General features: G+C 41.2%; 2 protein-coding genes across 13 annotated transcripts; one reads left to right on the top strand and one right to left on the bottom strand.

Moving 5' to 3' along the window:
* Positions 1–102: 102 nt before the first annotated feature.
* On the top strand, positions 103–27,120 carry LOC120456855 (diacylglycerol lipase-alpha). 12 transcript variants are annotated; one of them, XM_039643919.2, is made up of 16 exons: positions 103–633; positions 2,052–2,309; positions 17,479–17,573; positions 17,667–17,773; positions 17,832–17,936; positions 18,003–18,104; positions 18,241–18,418; positions 18,486–18,905; positions 18,974–19,498; positions 19,566–19,707; positions 19,780–19,884; positions 19,951–20,078; positions 21,026–21,049; positions 22,108–22,240; positions 23,970–24,097; positions 24,906–27,120. In XM_039643919.2, the coding sequence occupies exons 3-16, from the start codon at positions 17,479–17,481 to the stop codon at positions 26,788–26,790; spliced, it is 4,077 nt and encodes a 1,358-aa protein (XP_039499853.1). In that variant the 5' UTR covers positions 103–633; positions 2,052–2,309; the 3' UTR covers positions 26,791–27,120. The 12 variants fall into 12 exon arrangements, with proteins under 12 accessions (XP_039499853.1, XP_039499852.1, XP_039499855.1 ...); XM_039643918.2 differs by having other exon boundaries at positions 103–683; XM_039643927.2 differs by having other exon boundaries at positions 112–683; positions 24,892–25,025.
* LOC120456872 (galactose mutarotase) lies at positions 10,967–12,423 on the bottom strand. Its single transcript, XM_039643969.2, has one exon. It carries the CDS (start codon positions 12,339–12,341, stop codon positions 11,163–11,165), a length of 1,179 nt encoding a protein of 392 aa, XP_039499903.1. The 5' UTR covers positions 12,342–12,423; the 3' UTR covers positions 10,967–11,162.
* Positions 27,121–27,346: the final 226 nt, after the last annotated feature.

Raw genomic sequence — 27,346 nt, 5'->3', positions numbered from 1 at the left:
AGCCATTGCATTTCCGACAGCTGCTTTCTCTTGAGCTATCGATATCGAACGGCTTCTATCGTCCTTCGTTATCGGGAAAAGGAAATCGAAAGTTTCGCGTGGAAACTCGAAAGTCAGTTGCAAGAAAGCTCGCCGACCGCGCGGTCAACGGAGACTGGCTGAGCTGAGCGGGCGCTTTCTCTTTTATTTTTCTCCATTGACGACGCTGCGTGCGCGTCGCATCTCCCCCGCAAAAAAGAAAAACGACAACAACAATAAGAACTGCGCGGTGCATAAATAAAACAAACGAAAATATATATTTGTTAGCCGGGAATTTATGCAAAAGCACAAAAATAAACAAGACAAGAAAAGCAAACTAGTGATGACAGGCAAAAGTTATAACAGTACTTAAATCGCGGCACAAGAACGTAAACACAGAATCGTATGTGTAAATTCCATAGGAAAAAGCAAAAGAAAGGAAGAAGAAGCATCAGCGTACAAGAAGTACAAGAACAACAACATGAGGTCGCCGACGTCGACGCAGATAGCGACTGCGACGCCGGCAGTGTTAGCGGCAAGACAATTCGAATTTCTTTGGATGCTGATGGACTAACGGTGCTTTAGTGGTTGTTCTACATAACCGCGTCTATATGTGTATGTGTGTGTGTTTGTGTGTAAAGCGAAAAAGCAGCAAAAACTGAATGGTAAATAAGTGTAAACAGAAAGCAAAAGAAAGAAGAAGGCAAAGAGTAGCGGAGATGTAAAGAGAGTGGGAGAGAGAGAGAGAGAAAGAGAGGGGAGTAGCGATTTCCATTTATCGATTCACCTGCAGCCGAAGCCATTCCATTCCAGCATCATCGACTTAATCCGTTCGAGCGGGATTAAGGCTGCGCCGCCAACGCAGCGTCGGCGGCGCAGCGACCGCATTACCGGTCGCCGGTAATTAGCCGCCAAGGCCGTCGGCGCTACACTGCAAGAAAAGTAAAAGTTAAAGTAAAAGTGGCCTCAATACGATAATTATAAAGCCGTTTAATGCCCGCTCTTTTCAGTTGATCAATACGAAGTAGCAAAGCGATCGAGCATTTCTGCCAAGTTTTCTAGTTACACAGCACAAAAAAGTTTCTTTCAGTTAATAGCCATGTTCTTTAATTATTTAACATTAAATATGATTCTGAAAAAAATAATATTCCTTATTAATTTTCTTTCCAATGACTTGAGCACTTGTTTTTTCCCGTGTACATAATAGTTTTACATTCTGGTGCAGCGGTGTGAAAGTTCAGGCTCATTAAAAGCAGCTGCCTAACGGTGCTCGGCATTCGGTGCCGGTACTCGATACCATCCGATACCGTTACTCGGTACTCGGCTAACGACGAAGATGAAAACGAGATTAAGCGAATCCAGTAGCTTCCTTAATAATTAGCAGCATCCTGAATCGGATTGGTTCTTAAAGGTGCCTATGTAGTTTTCAAAGCACTCAGCAGTGTTTTAAATCTTGGAACATTTAACACTCCATGAAATATCTTAAGGTTTTCCAGAGGCTAAGGAACTGAATTAATTCTGCTTAAATAAAAGCATAACTATACTTTTATGGGCACATAAAACGCTGAATAAAAAATGTTCTTATGGGGCCATTAACTCAATATACCGGGTACAATAATAGTTGTACTTTATTGCCTCGAACACGTTCGTTTGAATTTCGAGAGGCCAAAAGACAAATTAGTCGCTTAGTTTTGCTAATAATTCTCTTTGTACTTGGTCCACATTTTGCATTGTAATTCGCAAATTTAGCTTGATAATTAAAGCTTTATTCTAGAAACGAAATCAGCAGTAATTAGTAGAAACGTATAAATGATAGCCACAAACAAAATTCTATGAAATCTAGCTAGTTTAGTTGCTCTTATTATATCTCCTTCTTTCCATCCACCTCCATTTCATTTCACTTTCTCGAACGAGAAAGTGTTAAAAGAAAACCACACGAATAAAAAATAAGCAAACAATAATGCTAATGAAGCCAAGCGTGAAATGTTTTTTCTCTATATTTTTTTAATGTTATGGAATTTTGTGTGTTAAAGTGCAACCGAAGCAGCAAAGCAGCGTAAAATAAAAGCCATAGAATATTGTAAAAAGCAGCGGATCGGTGAAAAGCGTTAACCGAAGCCAAGAATAAATTATAACCAAACAAAAAAAAAACAAAAGAAACGCGCAGCCAAAACAACAAACATCAAAAGTTGCCAACTTTTTTCTCTTGCGACCGCAGCAGCCAAAGGAGCAGCGGCGTCAGCAGCGACGCCCGACTGCAGCCAGCGACGCGCTGGCAACAACAAATTGCGGTAAGCATTCGTTGCACTTTTTTCCATTGTCTGAAAAAGTTTTAAAATAAGAGATACCCTATACAATTACAGTCTTTACACAAAGAGCATTTTAAATTCCATATTATATTTTAAAAATGAAATTAATCTTAATCATTCGTTATCACGTTACCAATTTGTTTAAATCTTAAAACTAAACCTAAAACTTAGAAGACATTTATAAGTCCTTATACTTGGTAATATTTTTTCTCGGTGCACACACTTGTCTTCCATCTGGCTGCACTCATCTATCTATATATAATATATGTATATATATATTTAAATATATATTTACTGCTTATTTCTGACAAACACACACACACTCTCATAGTGCTGATTTTACTGTTTGGTTTGTAATTTTGCCAAATTGTAGACACAGCATAATAAGCACACACAAAGAAAAGAAACTACAAATGTAGTTCAAAGTTTGACAGTCGACGGAAAATTGGAATGCGCCTCGTTCCACGAAATTATTCACTTCAATTGCATAATGGAAATGCGAATTCAGCGATTAGTCAAATGAATTGTAATGGATGCTCTGGTTCGCTCGATAATAGTTCAATCACTTTCATTGTATGATGGTTCCATTATACTATCTAATGTAATGAATCAATGCACTTATAATCTAATTTTCTGAAATTGAAAGCATGGACAGCCCAACAATTAGTTTTGAATATGTGACGTTTAAAACTAAAATTTAATTGCATTTATTATTATTGCATTCCTAATTTAATTGCATATTATAAAGATGAATTTCCAACATACAGTAAAACCTAAATTAATTGAAAAAGGACGCTTGAATAAATTTTTCGTTTTTTTTCCTACCAGAATGCGATAAAAAGCTAGATAAATGTCATCCCCGTTTTAGAGGTATACGACTTAAAAAGTTTAGAATCTCGTTGAGTGCGACCAACCCCCACATTTTCCCGATGATAACGATTTCCGGCCAGATAAAAGTCATCCCCAGTTCTGAGTCCTGAGTGATTGAAATTATCGTTTAACAGAAGGAGACAGCAAGGAATATATATGAAAATAGAAGAAACAAAAAATAAAAAAATAATATTAAACAAAAGTGCTAAAAATAAACAATAAACTTCGACTACCGATGAGCATCATTTATATATTTCACTCATGCATCTCAATTTTAAACTCTGTCTTGCTTCATTATTTGAGTAATGGGTATCTTATAGTCGCGGCACTTGACTGTGGTGTACTTTTTCACTTTGCACTGCTATAGAAAATGCCTATGGTCGCAACGTTGGTTAATCATTTCCCACCGTGTATGCAAGGTGGGTGGCAATTTTCGGGGATGACTGGCGCCTGCCAGCGGGGAAAATGGAAAAGTGAGGGCTGGTAAGATGCTAAAGGAATTTGTGACGAAAGGGGGAAAGGGGGGAGTGCGACAGACGCCAGCCGAAAATACAAACTTATTTGCTGGTTTTTTCGTAGCCGGCGTAGCCGTGTTTCCCTGCCAGCTTCGGTGCTCTGTGTTCATGTCCAAGCATTCCATTTTGCCATTTACTATAGCCGATCCCCCCCCCCCCCCCCCCCCCACAAAAAACTGGCGTGTGGCCCATGCTCTCTCCTCGGGGGTTAGTTATTTTTGGGGACGACAACCGAAGGAGCAGGAGCAGCAGCAGCAGCAGCAACAGCCCTTCAAGCTTCTTCTGTCAGATGCGGAGGAGGAATCGCGACGAAGGATTGCGGATGGAACATGTGCTATATGGAATATGTGTGTTTTGTTTCGGTTTTGGTCTCAGTTTTCTGGGCCAGCACACCGCCTCTGGAGTTGGCTGTACCGAGGAGATGGTATCCCGCGGATGCGATGACAACCAGAAAGCGAACCAGGAATGAGCCGATAAATCTTGGCTGCACCACAAAGTCCTGTTTAGCGGAGTTCGGATTGCAATAAATAACTTCAAATTGATTTTATATTACAAGTAATCCAGGGGTCTAATAGCTTTGCTCTTCTATAAATCGAACATTTGGAAATGAGTTTCTACAGATATAAGATATAAATATAAGATATTCCCCACTGATATTGTTTCCATTCATTGTTTTATTGTGATTTTGTAGTTACAAAGTGCAACGAGGCTAATGACTTTTGAAGGCCAATTATGCCAGCAAGCGCAGTTGGTAATTGATCAGTTTATATCTGGATCAGATGGCCATCCAATATCATCCAATCTCTGTGTCCAAAAGCTCGATTGCAAAATGTCAAGGGTGCTGTTCTGCTGTCCTGCTGTCCTTTCGACCAGCTGTCCATATGTCTAGCTCTCAAAGAGAACAAAAATGGAGCAAAAAACAAAAAAAAAAAAAGACTTGAAAAACTGCGATGAGGCGATGATTTTGTTGCCTGTTGTTCTGTTTGTGAACTTTGAAGGATTTTTCCCATCTAGGAGGATGCTCTGGCATTCGCGAGTGTGTTGATGTGTGTGTGTGTGTGTATTGGCGACAACTCGCCATACAAACACATGCCCAGAGGACCACGCATAATACACATGCAAATGTCAAAGCTGCCAGGCTGTCGCCATAAGCTAAAGCGTCACTTGTGCCACCTTACGAGCCATCCAACCACCCAATCACCCACCCAACCACCCACCTTACCACCCATCATCATCCACCATGACGGCCATCGGCGAGTTTTAGCGGATTTCGTTTGTGCTGGAATGGAAATCGTCTTCCTTGCTCGCCTTGCTACCACAGTATACCCTCGAATCAGTCATCCGGAACCTCTTAATATCTGAAACAAGACATTGGCTAGGGTATTCCATTGCAGCATAAAACTATATAGCTTTAGTTCCAATAGTCTTAAAAAAATGAATATGTTTGCAAAATATATCTATCTGAAATTGGAACGCCTGCAAGTAGGCAACAAAATTTTCAACAGAGCATTCATTCAGTTTGACGACTTTTTCCGTATTTATTTCATTCATTTATTTATCCGTACAGTGAACTTAAAGAGTATAGGAAATGTTCTGCTTTCTTGGTTCCACTCTACGGGCAGTGCACTGTATTGTTTATTGTTGCTGTTGCTGCTATTGTGTGTGTCATCCACGCATTTGCTCCATGCTCCAGTAAAATTCGAGGAGGGTTGTTGAAGAAACACCAAAGATGGGTGGGTAGTTACGAGGTACGAGGTACGAGGGTATATGTGTGTACGGTGTGTGAAGTTTGAAAAACTCACCACCGTCTTTTGCCTAACCGGTCACAGTAGACCTCTTCCTCTTCTAGCTTCTGTTTCTGTTTCTTACTATCTTTCACACTCTGGAAAAAGAAGTCAAGATTGTTATTAATATAATAAAATTCAAAGTTAATATCAAAAATTCCATTAAGATTGTTAAGTTAAGTTAAAATAAATATGCCTTTGTCACAGTTGCAAAGGTAATGCCTCAATATGTTTTCAATTTCAGTTATTTCTTGTCCACAAACTTTTCTGTGCTCTTGTTTGTTTTCGGACTTTATCTGTTTGGCATTTTGTTTGCCACAAACAATTGCATACTTGTGCAGGCTCTAGACATTTGGAGCGTTCTTCCTGCACTCGGTGCGATTTTCATACCTGCTAATTTGGTGTTAAAGGGGTACATTGTTTGGGCTGGAAAGTATGTAACAGGAATAAGGAAGCATTGCAGCAATGCAGTGTGTAGTGGGTGTCTCAAAGTCGGAAAACTCGCTATCTAAAGCGTTTTCCATTGTTTTGTTGTTTTTTCTCCATTTCTTGTGCAGCCTGCGGAGAAAATGCCGCCGCAGAAAAGAAGACAGAAAGATGAAAATTGTAGCACTCAACACGTCGTCTTTTCCACTCCCCCATTTACAATTTTCACATCTCTCTGTCTTCAATGGAAAACAGCACTTAAAAGACAGAGTGTCAGAGTGTCTTGTATTTATAGATATTAAAATATATCTCGAATAATTATGACACATTCAACATTCCTATTTTGAAAATAACTATTTTAAACCCCAAAACACTGTTATTATTTTATAAAGATTAATCGTATGTTATCAATATCTTATTTGCTTATAAAACATAATATTTTTCCTGTTTTTCACTGTGGATTTGTATGCCCATTTTTCACCTCGTAACAATAAAGCCGGAAAACCAACGTACGAAAGCCTTTTCTATCGTCTTAAGAAACTCTTGCTATTGTTTTCTTGCAGTGTTTTTGTTTGTGGCTGTGTGAGTGGTTTTCCACCCACTTTTATTCTTATTGTTTATGCTGCACGCATGCAATTCACACTATGTTTTAACTTCTTTTTGTTTTTTTTTTCTCTCAAATGAATGTGGTGTAGATGCTGTTTTTAATTACATTTTACAATTATTGTTGGGTATGGATTTCAATTTTGGTTGCCAACAGCATGCGTAACATTTTAATTGAAAATAAATAATACACAACGATAAATTTTATTTAAGCAGCAAACTAGAAATTACTTAACTAAAAATACGAAATATTTTAAATTTTGAAAAAATCGTTCTAAAATAAGTGAAAAAGAAGCATTTGATTTTTTGTATAAAGTATTTAACTTTTGTGCCAAAAGTGGCATTTTTTGCAATGCTATAAATAAATGGCAGAAACCCCTAATTAAATTTGAAACACTTGGGCGGAATTTGTTTAAATTTATGTATGTATATTGTAACTCGTTCTTTTTGGGTCACAAATCCAGAGCTGGCAGCAGCATTCTTTGCGTGTTTCCTGCTTGCCCTTTATCTTTGTCCTGCTAGCATTTTCCTTCCTTTTCCGCCATTTCCTTCATGCCCTGCCACATTCCATTGGATATAATAAATACCAAAATGCGATGAAATAAAAGAAATAGCGGACTAAGGAAATTAAAGATGCAAAGCAATGAAAAGCTCTTAGAAAATCTTTCCACAGCGCATATACAAATTTACCAAGAAAATAACAAAAAACAAACAAACTCAAGATGGAAATTGCTTAAAAATGTCAAATGAACAGCATTCTTGCCTTGCTTTTTTTTCCATTTGGTCCTGTCATGAAAGCCGAAAACCAAGCCAAACTAAACTGAAAATCCCGAGCAAGGATAGCTATTTATGCTCCTGTTTATTGTGTCGTGTTCGGCACTGGCAGAATTTTGGTGATTTAACTTAGAAGCTTGTCAATAATTGTTTCAGATTCTTGCATTACTAGTACAAAAAGTTCGTATAAGTGTATTGATATCTCATTTTTGTGGTAGGTTAAGTACATATAGTACAAAATGCTAACGGCACAAACTAGCTTCGATTTGAAGTGTATCCTTGACATATGCAGCGCTTTTATTTTATATGTGCCCGCGTTTATGCGCGATATATTCGCTATGGCTCATCCACATCCACATCCACATCCACAGCCAACATCATCGTCTTTATCTCTATCGTCATTAAACGGGACTCGTCATTATTGCCATAAAACTTTCGTTTGGTTATTGTTGTTGCTCTTGTTTGGTTCCTGGCGCAACTTTTGCCACTGCCGCTTGCCGCTTGGTCGTTCTATCTCCCATCTTGTTCTTACCCATAGCTGCCATCTCTCTTTGCCGCTCACTCACCGTCCCTTTCGCACTGTCTCCGAGTGCCACTGGCATTGGCCTTTTAGTTGATTTCCGCCCGACACGCTCTGCCTTGTGATGACATTGTTTTTATGACGCGACCCCCCCAGTTTTCCTCAGTTTCCCTCGCTTGCCTGGCTTTTCCTGGTTTTCCCAACCGCTTTTCCTTTGCTCCACTGCCGACGCATTTTGCCTACCAACAAACAAAGGATATGCCCGCCATATAAAAAGCGATATGTATGTATGTACATAGACATGAAAGTAGATATGTAGATATCTGCTTGATGTGCGTATATCGTGCACAAGTCTGTCTGTCGAGCCTGGGCTTTTTTGCTCGATTCTGATCCAATTGCAACAAATAACACAAAGGCTTTGTCCCAGCGAAGTGATGGATAATGGTGTTAGTGATGGGACTGTCAATCAGCCACCGATGTGCTATATTGACAGGGACATAGACATCGGTGTCATAGATCTACGACGTGATTGCCGGTTACACAAGACCAGAATTTAGGTCACGCAAATATTGCCTTCGCTACTAGTTAATTTCTGGAAACAAACTGTTATCACTGAAAGCTTAACTTTTTGGCAACAAATAATGCATATACGCATGTTGTACTATAATAAAAACTTTTCTTTTGATATGAGCAAATTTTTAAAAAATTACCAAGTGTTGCGGTAGGCAGTCAATCACTTTCAAAGCCATTTGATTGAACTGTCAAACAAAAAATAACGAGTCTATGAAAATGATGTATTAATTTAAAATCAAATCGCAGATTAATCAGCTAAGGGCAAGAGATTACGATGCGTGACAAAAATAAATAAGTTCGTAATGAATCATCGCTGATAATGAAATTATACATGAAAGTGTGAAGTAATTGAAACCCAAATCAAAGTATGCAATCTTACTAGTCAGCTTAGTTCTATACACATTCATGAATTTTTTGAGTTATGCCACTAAACTAGCGTTTGTGAGTGTGTGCCATGAAACATAGGTATTTCGGAAAAAAAATTGGGGCAGAAATCCCATTTCGAGGGGCTGGGCGTAACATTAGCGGCTCGTTGGCGAAAATGCTGGCAAACCAAACTCCCTCATTAGATCCCCAACCAGCCGAGTTCCTATGTGTGTTTACCTTTCTCAAAGCGCAGGCTCGCTGTTTTCCATGCCGCCCAAAAACACCCACACCCCCTTTGTCCTTCTGCCCAGTCGACCTGGTCGACACCCTTGACAAGTATAATGAAAATAAATCTCAGCCAAATTATGGCTTAAAATGTTTTTGTTTTAATTGCTTTATATTTATGTTGAATTTCATATAAAGTATACATTGAATAAACCAAACAAATTGATGTCAATACATTTAATTTTTGAAATAATTCTTTATAATATTTTCTCCGAGTGCATGGCCCTTTGTAAATTTGTTTTTCTTTTTTGGGCCCTGGATTTTTTTTTAATTGCTTGGCAGAGAGGGAGTGCGTCACGCGAATGCTGAAACTATATAATATGGCTGAAACGGAAGTGGAAACCACAATCAGAGTGTGCGGCCTGGGTTTATAAAGTTATTCATAAACGGTGGCGAGGGGAAGCTGGTTGGTAGAGGGTAAAGAGTAAAATGCAAAATGGACGGAAGCGGGGGATGCAGTGCAATTAACCCCCTGGAGGCCGAACTGCAGTTTCCGTGGGCGAGTGTGTGCGGAAATTTACCTTTGTGTGTCGCGTACCCCGAAATGGTCTAAAATCCAACTAATTTATGTGCCAAATAACTGGGCAACATAAGCCGCCGAGATGGAAATTCAAATGCCAAATTCGAATGGCCAAATTTTGCGGAAAAACGGTCCCATAACGCCACTAAACACCAATGCCAAAATGCCACCAGCGGTCCACCTAAATTTAGATCGATATTCCCCGTTTCGTACCGTCCGCTGGCTTTCGCTTTCGCTTTTTATAGACTTTAAGTAAATGGATTCGCAGGCAGCGTTTGCTAAATTTAGTATTACCAAATGCAAACAGTCAACAATCTGGGGTACACAAAACATCAGGTTACATTTCCAATCGATCCAAAACGTGCCAGATGCCCCATTAGCCGCCTATTCATGTTCGAGGGTCGCTCCATGAGCTTTACAAACGATTTTCCCGCAGGTTCTGTGCGTTCTTTCTCTGGCACCACTGCTAATTCATTAGCTAAACTGAAGAGTTGAAATCTTAAATACATTTTCCAAATGCCTCAATTGTTATAGCTCATTCTTGGAATCCATTTATTTATTCGCAGCCAGCAGGCATAAACGTAATGTACTGAAATGTCGGTGTAGTTCCATTTATCCTTCATAAGCACTTGTTACGCCACGAGTTTCCGGGAAATGGGAAACAAATTACGTTTCTATTAACTAGCGCAACTTCCTGCCCATTTCCCTATTGAGCTTGAGGGCTTTATTTTGTGTTATTTTGTATAGGGTGTTTTTTTTAGAGGTATAGAACTTTAAATTGCAATAAAACAACGATGGATTATTCGATTGACATGAATTTTATTGACATGAAAGATAATCTTGTGGCATTACATTTTAAATATGATTTCTGGCATATGACCGCCACGGCTGGCTCGGATGTAGTCCAATCTGGACGTCCAATTTGCAATGACTTTTTCCAATATTTGGCCGTATATCGGCAATAACACGGCGAATGTTGTCTTCCAAATGGTTTAGCGTTTGTGGCTTATCCGCATAGACCAATGACTTTACATAGCCCCACAAAAAGTAGTCTAGCGGTGTTAAATCACAAGATCTTGGAGGCTTATGAAAAATCGGGAACAACAGCAATCTCGTTTTGGGCCCATTCGACGAATCTACGCCTTGCTTGATGATCGTTTGGTTTCAATTCTTGCACGAGTTGGATTTTGTAAGCACGCATGACGAATTGCCAAACCAAACTGAGAATAAATCACTTGACAGCTGTTAAATCGGTCGCCATCTTGAACAGTAATGCCAACTTAAAGTTCTATACCTCTAAAAAAAACACCCGTTATAACCACTTAATAATACAGAAATCCCTTCAACAGGCATTTATAGAAAATATGCATTCCATTTGCTATAATAAATAACTCAAATGTATGTACTTATTATTTGAATAAACTTTCAATTTTATACAGCATAACGCACTTTTCATAATATTTAACTAGTTATTTGCCTTGAAATTCATTTTCCATATAAATTATTACCAAACAAAAATGGGAAACACCTTAATAGAGCGCTGATTTTTCGAAGCGCCCTTCTCTGTGCTCCTCATACCAGCTACCTAAGTAGCTGTGATCAAGCCATTGGTTTCCGCAGTGGTTCTTCGCCTAGGGCTTCCAGTTCCTCCGGATCGGCACAGCACTTCCACGATTCCTGAACGCCAAAATGATAGATGGTTTCATGGAAATAAAGCTCCCCCGGATTGATGAAGATGCGTGGAAAATCCGGCTGATTTACGGCATCCGGATAGTTAAGTAGCTGCAGACTAAAACCACAATGCTGCCAATAGCGGGTGCACCTTTTACCCAATATCGGTGGCTCACCAAGTGGTTCCTGGGGGAAACAATTGGCGGTGGTTAATTTCACACACGGCTGATTGCTGAATATCTCCATATATCTGCCCGAATCCGGATGCAAAAACCTGCCCACATAACGCGTTTTAATTACATCAAATTCCTTGTCGAGAGCAAAGCAAACATCGTAACCCTTCACCGGCTTATGTTCAAACTGACGCACTCGATCGCCCATGAATACGGGCAATCGGATATCGTATACGGAATCATTGACGTTCTTAAATCGACCCGTGGGAAGTTCGTCGGGAGCAGAGGTTTCCATCGTTTCCATTGCCTCAATGTTGATTTGATGGTCGAAAATGCCCTTGATTCCGGTTGTCTGGCCGGCTAGATTAAAGATGATTTGATTGGATATATTCACCGGCGTCGTTTGGTTAGTGGTGGCTTCGATTTGTATAAAGAACCGATTGTCGTCATCGATTGTGAAGTGAAGCAGCACCTTCAAGGTGCCAGGATATCCTTCGTGTCCATCCGGCGACACATGCCGCAAGGTGACGCCATCCGGTCTCTTCATTTCCAAATCCCAAATGACCTGATCGAAGCCCACAAAGCCACCATTAATCTGGTGCTTCTGGCCGTGATGATTTTTCGACACAACAACCCGCCGCTCGTCCATGATGAACTCCCCATTGCCCACCACATCCGAGACTCTGCCTAGCGTGCAACCGAAATGGTAGTTTCTATACTTTGTATACCCGGCAACATCATCGAATCCGAGGACCACATCGGACAACTGGTGATAGGCATCTGGCACTTGAATGCTCTGGATGGTGGCGCCCAGCTGGATGACGGCCACCGACAGGCGATTGGTGTTGGTCATTGTGTAGCGACGTATCACTTGTGCCTGCTTGGTAAACGGATTGTTCGCAATCCCAAAAATGTCCTCCACAACCTTGACCATAATTTAGAATTTAATTGTTTGAAATTTGTGTGTGCGTATCTGTTTGAAAGTATTCTCAAAGTTGTCAAAAAAAATTAAAATTTATTTGCCAATATCAGCCGATAAATCCATTTTGAGTAATTACAATAGTCCAATTTGTCTTTGTTTTCAAATGCACTTCAACTACGGAAACATTGGCAAATTGAAAACAATTCTCAGCAACGTCAATTTGAATTATTTCTTTAGCAAAGCTGGCACTTCAGTCTGAAATTAAAGTGAATTGCAATTAATCTGTCATAAAGTGTAAAAGTTACCAACATTTTCTGACTCAGAACACATTCTTGACACAGCGATAGAAACTTAATTGTAAAAGGCAATGCTGATAGTTTAATTTAATTTTAAACGTTCCGAGCAATTAGTGTGATACAGTGCTTGGAAATTAAGTAAGCATTTAAATGGCATTCCATATTCGGACCAATATTTCGAATGTTCTGATCAAAATACTGATATTTATAATCGCAAAAAAACAGAAAATCGATTTTCGCCAAAATTTCAATATTTACGATTGGCATTTTCTGTATAACTTGGCTGAAAATGGTCAGAAAGCGAAAAGAATAACAGTTTTTTACTCCTAATTACCAATACTAACCAACCAAATCACTTTTTGACCGACTGTGTCAAAATAATTTTTGGCCATTTTTTCGCATTTTTTGTAAGGGGTACCATAATCAAAATTTGCAAAAAATTGGAACGACATAGAATTTTTTTTTGAACACACAGTTCGATTGGAAATTTAATTACGAGCTCAACAAAGTATGACATTCCATATTCGGACCAATATTGCTAATGTTCTGATCAAAATACTGATATTTATAGGCGCAAAAAAACAGAAAATCAATTTTCGGCAGAAATACAAAAATCATCGTCAAAAAATAAAAAAAAAAAGAGAAAAAAATATAATTTTTTCGGAAAACACAGTTCGATTGGAAATTTAATTACGATTCTTCCATTTTAAATTTTAAAATAAATTTCAATAACAAAACCTAATCACTTCAAGTGAGATGTTGTACGAAAAATGAAGATAAAAATCGGTGAGCAAAAGCTCTTTCTTGGAATTAATTGACATGTGTATGTCGTACTATCAATTTGCTTCCAAATTGAAGTTCACTGCAAAACACACACGTTTAGTAAATGGCTTTAATGGCTTATCGTAAATCCAGTTGTTAATTGCACCCATCAAGGCTGTTCACCACGGATTCACTAAACCATTTCACTTTTCCGATGCGATGGCAATGATAACGGGGCAATTTGTTCGGTGTTCGAGTGGCGGCGGTGAGTGCATGCCACCTGTTCGTACCTCACCCTTTTGCAAAGACATTGTAGATAAGTTCGTGCTTGCAACGGGTCTATCTTATCGTGCGGGACCTGTTTGCAGTTGCCAGTTGCCAGTACCTAGAACGCAGGTCACAGCCGCGATTCATCCAATAAAAGATCGATACAGGTGTGTAATTTATTGGGACCATGAAGCACCAGACACACACTACACAACTATCCCACAGAATCTAATCGAAATATTGCTGCGAAATGTGCTAGCTATGGATGATTATTCAGCCAATACCCGTGACAGGAATTATCATCATTTATAATGGCAATAACTGAATAATTGAATATGCTGCGATATATGACGGAGACAGAACAAAAGACTGATTGCCATCAATTACTCTGCCCTTGCCCCATTACGGCTTCTTCAACAGCTGCGTGGTTTTTCGCACTACACTAGCACAAATTTTGCATAGTCTTGGGAAAAACAATGTAAATACTTTATTGTTCTAATGCATATAGTATTTATCTCGTTGATAACCCCTTTATTATCTTAATAACGAGAAGCTAAGTTTAGAAAACAAAAATCCCTAGAAAGGATCTATTTTTTTCTGCAAGTGCACATAGAGAAAACAGTGGGGTATAATGACCATTCATACCTGCAGTGGCTGTAATGGGTTTTCAAGCTGCCTGTGGCCAGTTCCTCGGCATTGTTCTTTCTGCCCGTGCCCCCCAGGTTCCATATCATGCCTCATTGCCCACATTGGAAAGTGGCGAGATGGTGTGCAAATAAATGCAAAATCATGGCTCGTCATCCACATCGACACCGCATCGTCACAGTCAGTCATCCTCGTCCATTGTCGCTTAAAGTTCAGTTCATTTCAGTTCAGCGAGGCCAATGGCAATGGCAATGGCAAAGCCAAAGTTTGCTGCGCCTTTCGATTGCAACTTTGGCTGCCTTCACCTTTGATATTTGGCCCGGTGTGCTCCCGTTACGCTGGCGAAAGGTAAATGTTTGCCGATAAGAACAGCCAGTTGGATCAATAGCCTTGAAATTACGCAGCTCGAACTTTAAGCCACCGACGGGTAGGTGATAAATATTGCAGAAATGCAATCTGTCACCGAAATCCGTTCCATTTAGTTGAGAGAGACTCGAGCACAGCTCCACATCTTCAATGCAAAGGTCAGCATTTGAAATTAGCTTTCCAGCTGAAGAAGGCCAAAGTTATAATTAAGATCGACGGGTTCTCGACTTGCGACTTAATATTTGATGGGAAATTACTTACGCAAGGGCTAAGACCAAAGGCTATCGCAATAAACCTTAGTTTGCTTTAAAGAATATCGATTTAAAAACCGATTTAGAATATTATATCCTAGCTTCTTTGTTTAATTTGTCAAGATTCACTGACAGTATTTCCAAATTTCATTTCACTTAATTTCATTGTTAAATTTTTGAACCCATTTAAGTAGTTCTTTAATGTCAGCATTTTTGATGTTTACTTTCCTTAACGATAATATCTCCATAAAACAGACAAAAACATTTTATATTGCCAAAACATTTTCGCATTAACAACACCGTTTAAACTTAAAATGTTCAGCATTTGAAAATTCCGTTTGAAATTTTCCATGTCGATATTATAGTTTGTTTATACATAGGTATAGATTTTCTTTTATATACTGCCAATATTACTCGACTTGTCTATGTTACTTACATACACTAACATATAGCAACAATTACTGTGTCTGGTTGTTTTGTAAATAATATATGCAAATGACATTTTAATGGATAAGCTCATTTCATTTATTTAATGATTATCCGATTACTGTTGTTATAGCACTCGGAAAATTTTAATTACCTTGAACAACACATATAATAATCAGAATAAATGGATGCCCACTACCGAGCGATATAATGTTTATATAAATACAAATTGATTAGAAAACCATGGGTAGATAGCAAGAACTAGCCATGCTAATGTGTTTTATAAGATATTAGAATGATTGAAATTTGCTTTTAAAATGGTACAAATGTTCAAGGTTGTTAGTATATAGAATTTTAGATTTTCTAGTTTCTAGTCGGGGGGCACTCAATTAGTTTATTATTTGCTTGTTTATGTTTATATTGACTGCGATCGTAAACCCATTTAGTCTATAAATAAGCCGCTGGCAAAATCTTTGGCATTGTAATATCTAATGGTGATATGGCACATGTGAACTTTGCGAAATCGCAATTGATTTAACGCATTGATTATGCCGCCCATAAACTACATATGTGAATCATTTGGCTGGCACTCGTGTGACTGATAAGTCGATAAGGCGTTGTTAGTTAGTTAGTCTAGTTAATTCCCGAGTTTACGGATATGCAAATATCAGCATGCATTCCTACTCAATTCTACGATTGCCATGTCGGGAGCGCCTTATCGGAACCCGAGGCAATGTCAAGCCAGCGATTATGGGGGGTTTTCCAAACATGATGACCCACACAACGCCCAACAAGTTGTTACACGCAGAGAAAATGTCCCTCAGTTTAGACATGTCAGTAGACATTTCTTTTTTATATATTATTTTATTTGCTTTGTTAAAATTTTTAATATTTGCTTTCCATTTTTAACTTTATGAATGTATAATTTTTGTTTTTAAGATGAGAGAAAAAAACAAAAAGCCGCAGCCAAAAGTGATAAAGTTAAGCGTCCCTCTCCATTTCCCCCGGGTACTCACCCCTTTCCTCAATCTCTTTCCACGTCAGAACTGACAGCTGGTTGTAGCTCCTGGAAAATAGCTAGCTCAGGCACTTCCTCCAGTAGGTCGAAATCACATTGTTGATATCCTCTGCTGCCACATAAAATCACTGCACTACTCACTCACATTTAGTATTTAAAAAAAAAAAATGGAAAAAGTGGTTTGCTTATGTAGGACTTTTGAGAAGCGCAGAGAAGGGCACCTAAATTTTGGTATTATTTGGTATTATTTAGTATTAAGTATTTAGTATTATTTAGTATTAAGTATTTGGTATTATTTAGTATTTAGTATTATTTAGTATTTAGTATTATTTAGTATTACGTATTTAGTATTATTTAGTATTAAGTATTTAGTATTATTTAGTATTAAGTATTTAGAACTTAGTATTATTAAGTACATATTTAATTTTATTCATTATTTCCTTTTAATGTAACGTAATACTTTCAGCTATCTTACTTATAATTTTATAATATCACTTTGAATGCCAGCTAGAACAATAGTAAATAGAATAGTGTTAATTAAGTCTAAAAATTATTTAATAACATCTAAATTTGGGTGCTGAGACACCCGGTGTTTAGCGGGTGCACTTTGAGTGCCGGTGGCTTGCTGCAGTTCTCTGGTGTGGTCTGCGGTGGGTGGAACCTTAAGCTGCTCCAAAGTCGTTCGCTTTGCATATTTGCATGCAGGCATGACCATTGAGCATTTGAATGCTGCAAGAGTTGCCCCTTAATTTCCAAGGGGATTACAATTTGGAGCGGAAGCACAAATATCTGACTTCTAAGCTGCAAGCTTATATCGTGCAATTTTTGAACAGCTGCGACCCAAGTGGGTTGCTAAGTTAATGCAAGGTGCATAAAATAATCATGATTGTTTTTTTAGTTGCCAGGATCTGTAAAGGCATAACGCACACACTGCGTATGAGTGATGTACTTTATAAGCAACCTTAAGATTATCACTCATACGCAGTGTTGCACTTTTTAAATACCACATTACTGTGGGTTGCCTTTTTATTGTTGCGAACCTAAATAACGACTGATTTTTTATGATTATGTTTATGCATATTATGTACATTAGTTTAAACTAATTTTCTTGATTTTAGATGCCTGGACTTGTGGTCTTCAGACGTCGCTGGTCTGTGGGCTCCGATGATCTCGTGGTGCCGGGCGCATTTCTCCTGACGATTCATTTTATATGGTAAGTAGCGACGTACATTTAACCTCGTCACCGATTATTGTTCATAATTATTTTTCGTGTTTTTCTCTTTCTTCAACCCGATTTGTGTGACAGTTTTGTGATTGTTAGCGTCTCGTTGGTTATCTTTGAGTATAATACACGAATTTTAAGCGTAAAATTATTGTTCTATCATCTAATAGGCTACTTGTTGATACTATTTTGTAAGTATACCTATTGAATTTGAGTGGATTCTGTATTGATAATCATCCTGTTTTGCAGTTTCAATATGTGTAGAAATAGGTATATGTGTGATCTCGATGCGTGGCAGCATTCTGGATGCCGAGGCGCGCACCTCAATCAACATCTGGATATATCTCAAGAGCCGTAAGTTAGCACTAAAGGCTGCACACCTTAAACAATTCTATATATTCATTATTTTATTCATTGCAGTGGTAATCCTGTTCGATATTGCCTGGCTGGCGGTGGGCTCCGTTTGGCTGGGGCATTACTACACCACTGCACCCATCGATGATCCCAAAAAGGTCTACATAGGTGAGCTATATCGCTACACACGACTCTTTAAACAATTGGTTGCGCTGTTCAAAAGATTTATATACTTTGCTATGTTGTTATATTCTTTATATACATAACATTTAACTAATATTTGTCGAAAATTTTTTTATCACAGCAATTATCATCTGCAATTGGGCCCTGGTGGTGATCACCCTCATTACGATATGGTGCACCTTCGATGCTGCCGGCAGATCCTGGGTAAAGATGAAGAAGTACCAGCGATCCATGCGCGAGACGGAGTCTCGTTTTAACTATAAGCGGAGCAACAGTATGAACCGCAACTGGCGACAAAGGTGAGCTCATTTGCGATTAGATAACTCATATATCATTTAATCATTTAATTGTTATGCAAACGCACAGGAAAGTGATGCGTGCCTACCAGGACAGTTGGGATCATCGCTGCCGCCTGCTGTTCTGCTGCATGGGCTCCTCGGAGCGCAACCGGAACTCGTTCACGGATATTGCCCGCCTGCTGAGCGACTTCTTTCGGGAGCTGGACGTGGTGCCATCGGATGTGGTGGCGGGATTAGTACTGCTACGCAAGTTTCAGCGTCTTGAACGCGAGGCCATTGTGCGGCAGCGCAAGAATGGCACCTACGAGTTCCTCAGCGGCGTACCGATCACGGAGCGGACCCAGTTCCTAGCACTCAACGATGCCAAAAACTATGACTTCTTTCAAACGGTCATCCACTACATGTACTTTGCCCAGGGCGCTTACGGCTGGCCCATGTACGTCATCATCAATCGCAGCAAGATGTGGCACTTGGTGCCGGAACTGAAGTGAGTATAGCCATCGACACATGATAATACATTTCGTAAACAAATTTAATTGAATCTAATATGTTCAGATGCTTTGGCTGCTGTTGCGGCACAAGTGATGATACGGAGGTGATCCAGGACAACTGCTGCCTGTGCAACTATGCGGCGCTTAAGAAGACGCTACAGCTGGGCGACATCGATATCGTTTATGCCACCTATCACGTGGACGTGGGCGAGACGCCATTCTTTGTGGCCATCGACTACACGCATCGATCGGTTGTGATCAGCATACGTGGTACACTTAGCATGAAGGACATCCTTACGGATCTGAATGCCGAGGGTGAAGTGTTGCCGCTGCAGCCGCCGCGTGACGATTGGCTGGGCCACAAGGGGATGGTGCAAGCGGCGATCTACATACGCAACAAGCTGCAAGAGGAAAACCTCATCGAGCGGGCACTGCAACGGAATCCGGACCGCCAGACGCACACCTTTGACCTGGTGCTGGTGGGCCATTCGCTGGGCGCAGGCACAGCGGCCATACTCGCCATTCTCCTAAAGCCCGAGCATCCCACGCTCCAGTGCTTTAGTTACTCGCCGCCAGGAGGTCTGCTCAGGTGGGTTAGGGTTATGCTCTGGCAACGCTCGTTCCCGTTAAAATTCTAACTTATGCTTCGCTTTCAGTATGCCCGCCGTGGAGTACTCAAAGTCGTTCATCACCTCGGTGGTCCTGGGCAAGGACGTAGTGCCGCGCATCGGACTCAATCAAATGGAGGCCCTGCGAGCGGACCTTATCAATGCCATTCAGCGCAGCGTGGATCCCAAGGTGATTTCCATTTATACCATATTCACGAATATGGAACTCAATGAGTTCTTTCTATATTTTATATCGTTTTAGTGGAAGACCATTTCCTGTTCGGTCATCTGCTGTGGCTGTGGACCCGAGCCCACTTCCGTGGTCAACATGTCCTGCCAGGACACGCACATTAATCAGTACCAGGAGGTAATTAGCTCATAACTCATTCCACTTGTATGGTGTACTAAAAGGTGCTTATCTTGATTATTTCAGGAGCGCGGCACTGCACGTTCGACCAGCGCTCATCCGACGGACAGCTCGATAGCTTTAACCCTGCACCAGCCCTTATATCCGCCCGGTCGCATCATTCACATTGTGCGGCACCATCCCAAGCCCGACGAGTGAGTAGCTTGAGTCCGATGAGCTGGAAATAAGTGCGACAGCTGGCCGCATCCGCATTTGTTTCCTCCTCGATCTCGCAACCCGACCTCCTGACCCACACCCTGATTTATTTGTTGATGTTTATTTGTTTGATTCGCGATACGAGATCCGCCTCTGGCCCAAGGTCTGTGCTAATTGAGGTGCGATTAGCCAGTGCTTATCGCCGCAGTGAGAGTGCTGCTGGAGTCAAGTGAAATGTCAAGTTGATCCGCAACTGACTCATTCGCAATGACATCAGGCTTGTGTTGCCGTCGCTTGACACTATCTTGTATGTTAATCGATCGTCTCGTCCCATCCGTAGAGATGCATAGATACAGCTGATGATCTCGTCATCGGGAAGGGGCACTGAACTCTCTATCCAGTTTGGGCCCTTTGTGGTTCGCTGGCAGACCCTAATTGTCATCCACGAATTGACATACCCACGTGACTTATGGCCGAAACGTGCTGCTTCAATTATTAAGTTCACAAGTGCTCCATTTCGTTGGCCGTAATGCGATTACTTGCATACTTTCAGAATGTAGGGCCATAGTGAATATCCAGACGCAGACACGCTTTCTTCAGAATCCCATAAGTAACAGAAAGGCAGAGAGTTCTTTAAGATCAAATTTGACTTTCAAAATCTTGGAAGAACTAGGTATCCTTATATAATGGGTCGTAGTTTAGGATCATGTGCTTTTATGATGTTGTATGTACATATGTATAAATGGTAGCCTGCTGTCGGCGGAGTTCTCGAGCGACAACTTTCACTTGTTATCGTTTCAATTGGTTTCGTTTGGTTTGGTTTGGTTTTGTCTTGTTTGATTATGTTTTGTGTTGCTGATCGTGTTTGGTCGATTTCTGTTTGCCCCACCGTCCCCAAAACCCAGTCAATGAGAACAGAAAATAATGTTACCAAAATGTTTTTCAGGCAAAAATACGACAGTGGTTGGAGGTAGGCACACACTCACACACACAACACCCACATCCACATCGACACACATATATGTACACACGCACACAGCTACAAAGCGCATCGCCCACAGATGCAGATACGAGCACACACGCATCCAAAAGATTGAAAGATGAAGAGCTTGAGCAGCGCTGCCGTAACTCAACTCGATCTCTATCTCTATCTATCTCTCCTGTCTGTCTCTCTCTCTCTCTCTTTCTGTCTACATATGTCTATCCCACTCTGCTCGTGTTTATGCTCGCCCTCTGTCTCTTTCTTTCGCACACCTTCTCTGTGTGTTAGCTTGTTTGGTTTGTGTGTTGACCTAGTGACAGCCCGAGAATTTTATAGATCTATTTATTCTGTTAGAAGACTTCCCTCACATCCCATTTTGGTTAATCTTTGTTGCATGAGACAATCAAATCACCGAAGCATGCATGGTCCCATCTCTACACGAGCTCAACTCTCATCTGAAATAGATCGCTGAATAGTTTCGCAAAAAGAGCATACTTTCAGATGAGAATTCGGTTCGTGAAATGAGGTCCTTCGACCCTATATCCTTCTCTCGTTGTCGCCCTCTCTCGCTCTCGTATATGAGCTGGGCTATTATCCTTATAATTTGTGTTTGATATAGCAGATCCAGCATGATATTGGACCCAAAAATTTAAGTAACAACTACTTTTAATGGCCAGCGTCACGGAAATCTTTTCAGACCTTAAGAATAATAAACTATATATTCTATGAAAATGTATATACATTGAATATATAACTTTGTGGCAACTTGATAGTTATGTAGTTGTGTTGATTTTTGTATCCCCATCATTCTGTAATAAATCAAGTAGATATCTAATATCGATAACACATTAATATATATTAGACAAGTAGAGATTTCGTGTTATTGAAACAAATAAAATTTAAAAAGATTTCTGTGACAACTAAATTGGTCCCCAACTAAAATTTAGTTGGTGGGAATTTGTGTAATACATTAGAAAGTAGTTCTATAGTTAGTTTAAATACGCCAAAAGTAAACTATTGCAATGAAGCTCTTGTGTATTTTGCAGAAATGTTCTAAAGAATCGGGAGCCCGTTTACCAGGCCATCTGGGCCGACTCCACGGACTTCGATGAGGTGCTCATCTCGCCGGTGATGCTGCAGGATCACATGCCCGACAAGGTGCTCGCCGCCCTCAAGAAGGTAATTGCCGAGTTCGACGACGAGCGCGGCTCTTCGGTGCACAGCTATTCCACAGCCAGTTGATCAGTTCCGGTCGAATGGACGGACGGCCGGCATTGGAATCGAGTTGAATATGGAATGATTGATTGATTGACACCCTACACCTTCCCCGTCGTCTTCGTCGTTGTCCTAGAACCGTATATAGTCTAACTATAGCCCTATAGCATATCTAGAGTACGCAGCACCTATCTAGTTAGTTGATTCGTCTACTGTACTGTACTGTACTGTACCTTGCCCTTAGTCTAGCCTTAAGGTCAGAGGTCGCGAACCGCAAACCGCAATGCAAAACAGTTCGCAAAACCCATGACCACAAGCCACAAAGCAACCAAAACTCACAAACACAAGAGCCAAGCGAACACGAAAAACCACCCACACACAGTCATGACAAGCATATTTACACCGATGCCTATTTATCTATATGTAAACTCAATTACGTTAAACGTTATCTAGTCTAAGGCCAACTATCGCTTATAATTTCAATGATGCTAAATTTGTCGACATTGATTTGTTTATATATATTTATTTATTGCCCTTCTGTTTTTGATATATATACAACAAACAACATTTTGCTTTGGTATGTCCAGAGAATGGAACCGATACTTAGCCAGCACAACACACGTATAACCAAAATCCATTAACTTTATTGTATTTATCGCTGTGTTAGGCATTGACAATGGACTTTGAATGTTTACACTTAAACGCCTAAGTTAAATTTATATTTATATACTTGTATTTTGTTTGTATGGCTTCAGTAAAGCTTGTCCATTTAATGTTAAAGTTGAACAGATGTAATATGCATTTCGTTTTCAAAATCTCCGTGTTTCCATCACGCTCTCCAAATATCTCTTATATATTTTCACTTTAAAGCGTAAACTGTTTGTTTTTTATATGACGAATATACCCACTTGTGCTACGTACAAGTGCTAAAATATGATTAATTCTTTAATTTTATTTTATGCTTTGAAATACTTTTGAAATCGGTAATGGTAAATATTATAAAGTATTAGCACATCTTGTAAGTAGCCCTGTTTACAACACCAGAATGTTTATTTAATCCCGATTTCGGTGGACTAAAGATGTTCAAGAAATCGCTGCGCTAGATGGAAAGCAGTTTACAGTATATTATTGGTTTTGAATAGCCAATATACCCACACGTTTGATGATGATTTCATTTGAGTTCTTTATGTGGATTTGATTTGGTAAGTTTTTTTTAGTTTAACCCTTTATGCTTTCACTACAAATACACAACACACTCTATCATACTACCTATACACAACTCCTATAAAAATATCTGCTGCATGGGAATGGTTGTTGTAAATCTTAAGGAATGGCAAAACCAATAAACCAATACTTATATGGTAGATGAAACGTATGGCATTTGCTGAGCTGGGAGGAGACCCGGTCCCGTATCCGTATGTGTGCTAGTTGCAATGAGAGAGCAGTGGATCAGGCTATAAATAGGATAAACCCTTGAGCGATTGATTAAACAACCCGTCCCCGACCCTAAATGATTCGATTCAGATCATAGCTAGTACAATATGCGACGAACTTTTGTAATCACTGATGTATTTAATTATGCTTTTGTTTTGCTTCTTTTATGGAACTTAACGAATATCGATAATTGATAAACGAATACCGATTTAACCGATTTGTTTGTGACCCGATCATCCGGTGATGTGGATGTGCACAGGTCGTGTCTTGTAGAGATCGAACCGTAAAGGCATGTACCACTCGTAGACGTAATGATAACACGACAATAACTACAACTACAACAGTTACAACAACAACAACTACGACAACACAAAATACAGATACCAGGTACAGCCGCCCGCCTTCTATATAAATTTGTTATCATTAAACAAAAGACTAAACCAACTTTCCATTTTGCTCTCGTTAAAACCAAACAAAATTTTTAAATATGTCAACCGAATTACAAGTCTCTCTCTCTCTCTATCTCTCTCTATGTATATTTCTCTCTCCCGCTCTCAACCTAACCTCAAACAAAATATAAAAAAAAAAAAAAAACCAACAACCTATCCAATTTTGTAAACTAAACTCTCTAAATGTTATCGTACTCGCTGTGTATGTACAACGAAAACCAATATCGATATTGTGTCTCGCACCCGTAAGCTCCCACCCACCCTCAAACCACACACCGTCACCACAGCGAACTATCGAACCATGAGCAACTGTACCCACATCCTCGTTCCACTCGCTTAACTTTGACGCAACTGTACTAAGTCACTCGCTAACTGCATCTGCTACTATCTCTTTCCACTCTCGCTCATCTGTAAAACTGTACATACATGCATCCCACTCTCGCTCGCAACATCTACTCGTCTCTTTCTGCATTTGTATGTAACTACCAGTTGTGAAGCTCAGGATTAATTGATTGCTTGATCTGTTTTGATTATGGAATATACAAAAATTCAAATAAAAACAAAAAACAAATATTTAATTCCTTAACCAACACCATTATGTATATTAACGAAAACAGATCCATCAGTCAATCAATCGGTTTAACATTTCAGTAGGACCACAACTTAGATCTAAGTTAAATGATCTCGCATAATCAAACACTGATCCTCAACACTTTCGCTACTCGTCTTTAGGTTGTAACAACGAGTGGGCCACGCAAGCCCCAGCGCCAGACCTCGAATGCATTCTCCACCGGATCGAACGAAGCAGCACACGATACGGACGTGGAACCGCCGGACTGCAGCGGCCACAGTGCGCCGACGGATGCCATGAGATTCGAGCCGCGTACGAATCCCGACCAGATGCAGAACTCGCTGTCGCAAACGCAACACTGCAAGCGACCCTCGCAAAGTTCCTACACGAACCTGAGCAACTGCCTCGTCCTAACGCCGACCGCCCAGCACAAGCTCTGTCTGGAGACGTCGTTCACCAACGGATCGGCTCCACTCCAGCCCGGTGTACAGTCGAATCAGCGGCTAGCATCGGCGGCCTCATCGCTCCTGAGCTCGGCAACCACGCCGTATGACATATCAAGTGCTCTGGACGACAGCCTGGCCACGGTGGCGCTGCGGCAGAGTCCCTCGCTGATTAGCGCTGAGACGACGGCCACGGTGATTGTTAATCCCGAACCGGATACGGAGGAGATAGCCATACCGCAACGCCTAAAGGCGGTGGCATTCGATATGGCCCTCACTCCGCCGCCAACGCTGCCGGAGAGGTTACTGCTTGGTCGCCAACACTCCGAGAAGAAGCCACGTTCGCTGCCGCTTGCCCAAATCCAGGCGCTTCGTAGAGCTTCCGATGCGGGTGCGGTACCTGGTGTGGATCTCCTGCACGACGACTGGTATGGCCTGGCCCCGCTGGCCAGTCCCGAAACGCTGTCCGAAATCTCTAGCGTCTCCTCGCGCACCAGCGTTCCCATTAGCCTGGCCAACAGCATTGAGCGCTATCTGCAGCACATGGGCGTGGCCGTGGGCGTGGGCGGTCCGAAAGTTCCACTCGAGGACATCTTCGAGTCGCAGCTGCATACGCCCAAGGTTATGAGGCGGGCGCCCAAATTCAGCGAGAATCTGGCGGGCTGTGCAGAGGACACCAGAAATCTGGACCAGTACAAACGGCTGGGTCGTGTGTTCATCACCTTTCCGCGCATCTTTCCGGATCAATCGCCAGCGACACATAGTCTGGACTCCAGCGACGATAGCTTCGAGTCTGCGTCGGCTCACAGCCTGCAGAGATTGCAGCTGCCGCACGGTGCCAATGCGGTGCAGAGTTCCAAGTCCGCCGATCCGCTGGACGGGGATCCGGATGCGACGAGGCAAACGCAGCCGGCCAAAAAGTTGACGTTCAGCGATAGCGATATCCTGACGGACGCGGACTGCCTGCGACTGTGTCCACACTGTCCCTGCGATCGGGATGTCCAGCGTGGCTGCTGCACTCGCTCGGAGCACGGAAAGTGCGGCACTGAGTTTGCCGGCGGATCTGGTGGTGCCGCCATAGGATTGGGCTCCACAGACACTAGTTTCTACAGTGCCAGCTCATCGCTGGAACAGTTTGCCACACCGGCCCGGCAGAACGGTGGTACCGGTGGCTCTGGCACCCACCTGGACGAGATACTCATGCGACCCGGCGTGCTGGAGTCCCATTTTCCCGTTCTCGGCGGTGGCAGCACGTTGGAAACACCGGCACTGGTGGCACCAGCCTCACCATCGCCGCTGAGCAATGGCAAGCGACCGGATGTTGTTGGTGGCAGGGTGAGGAAACGGCTATCGTCCGAGGAGTTCGTCTTCTCCAGGAGCGAGGATATGCCCAGCCTAGTACAAATCGGTGATTGGAGCTCCGGCTCTCCGGCGGGACGTCGTCGGGCCAAGGGCTGTGTCTATCCGGCCGGGAATAGTCTCCGTTTGGACGCTGCTGCCGCAGTCGCCTCCGCTTCCGCATCGCCCACGTCCATTAGTAAATTTACCCGCACCCGTGTGGCCGCCGGAGGATTGGCAGCCAAACAGGCTGCCGGCAATAACGAAAGTAACGTTTAATAGTTGTAAGTTGTAAGCAGTACGTACCTTCACCTGGACAGATGCGATTTCAACCCAAAGTCGACAATTACATATGCTGTATGCCGTTGCCATTGCTTTCACAAGAGCGATATACACAAAAACCAGTTGATTACAAATTAAAGGAACTCACAAGGAATCTAACATTTTGCATACCGATTACCTAAGGAACAACATTTAGCATTAACACACACGAGCGTTTACTATTAACTAAATGCAATATGTATATTTATATATATATAAATATATATTTTTTTGTGCAGCCAAGCCCCAAGCGACGAGAAATTGTAATAAAACGTTTTAAAAAATGAATACTCTTTAATGTCGTTGATGAGATACGGAAATTTCTAACAAATGATGGATTCAATTCTTTTATTTGAATGTCAATGTCAATATCAGTTTAAATTGTAACGGTTAGTTGTTCGGTTGGAATATGCTAATTTGAAAGCGGCTTTCACAGCTGGTTTCACAGCACTGTTAAGCGCTAACAGCGCATTTTGGCGCGCAACAGCACACTATCGGCTGTTAACTGCTCTGT

The sequence above is a fragment of the Drosophila santomea genome, chromosome X (assembly GCF_016746245.2).
Source record: "Drosophila santomea strain STO CAGO 1482 chromosome X, Prin_Dsan_1.1, whole genome shotgun sequence".
NCBI lineage: Eukaryota > Metazoa > Arthropoda > Insecta > Diptera > Drosophilidae > Drosophila > Drosophila santomea.
This window is presented reverse-complemented; position numbering and strand designations above follow the sequence as displayed.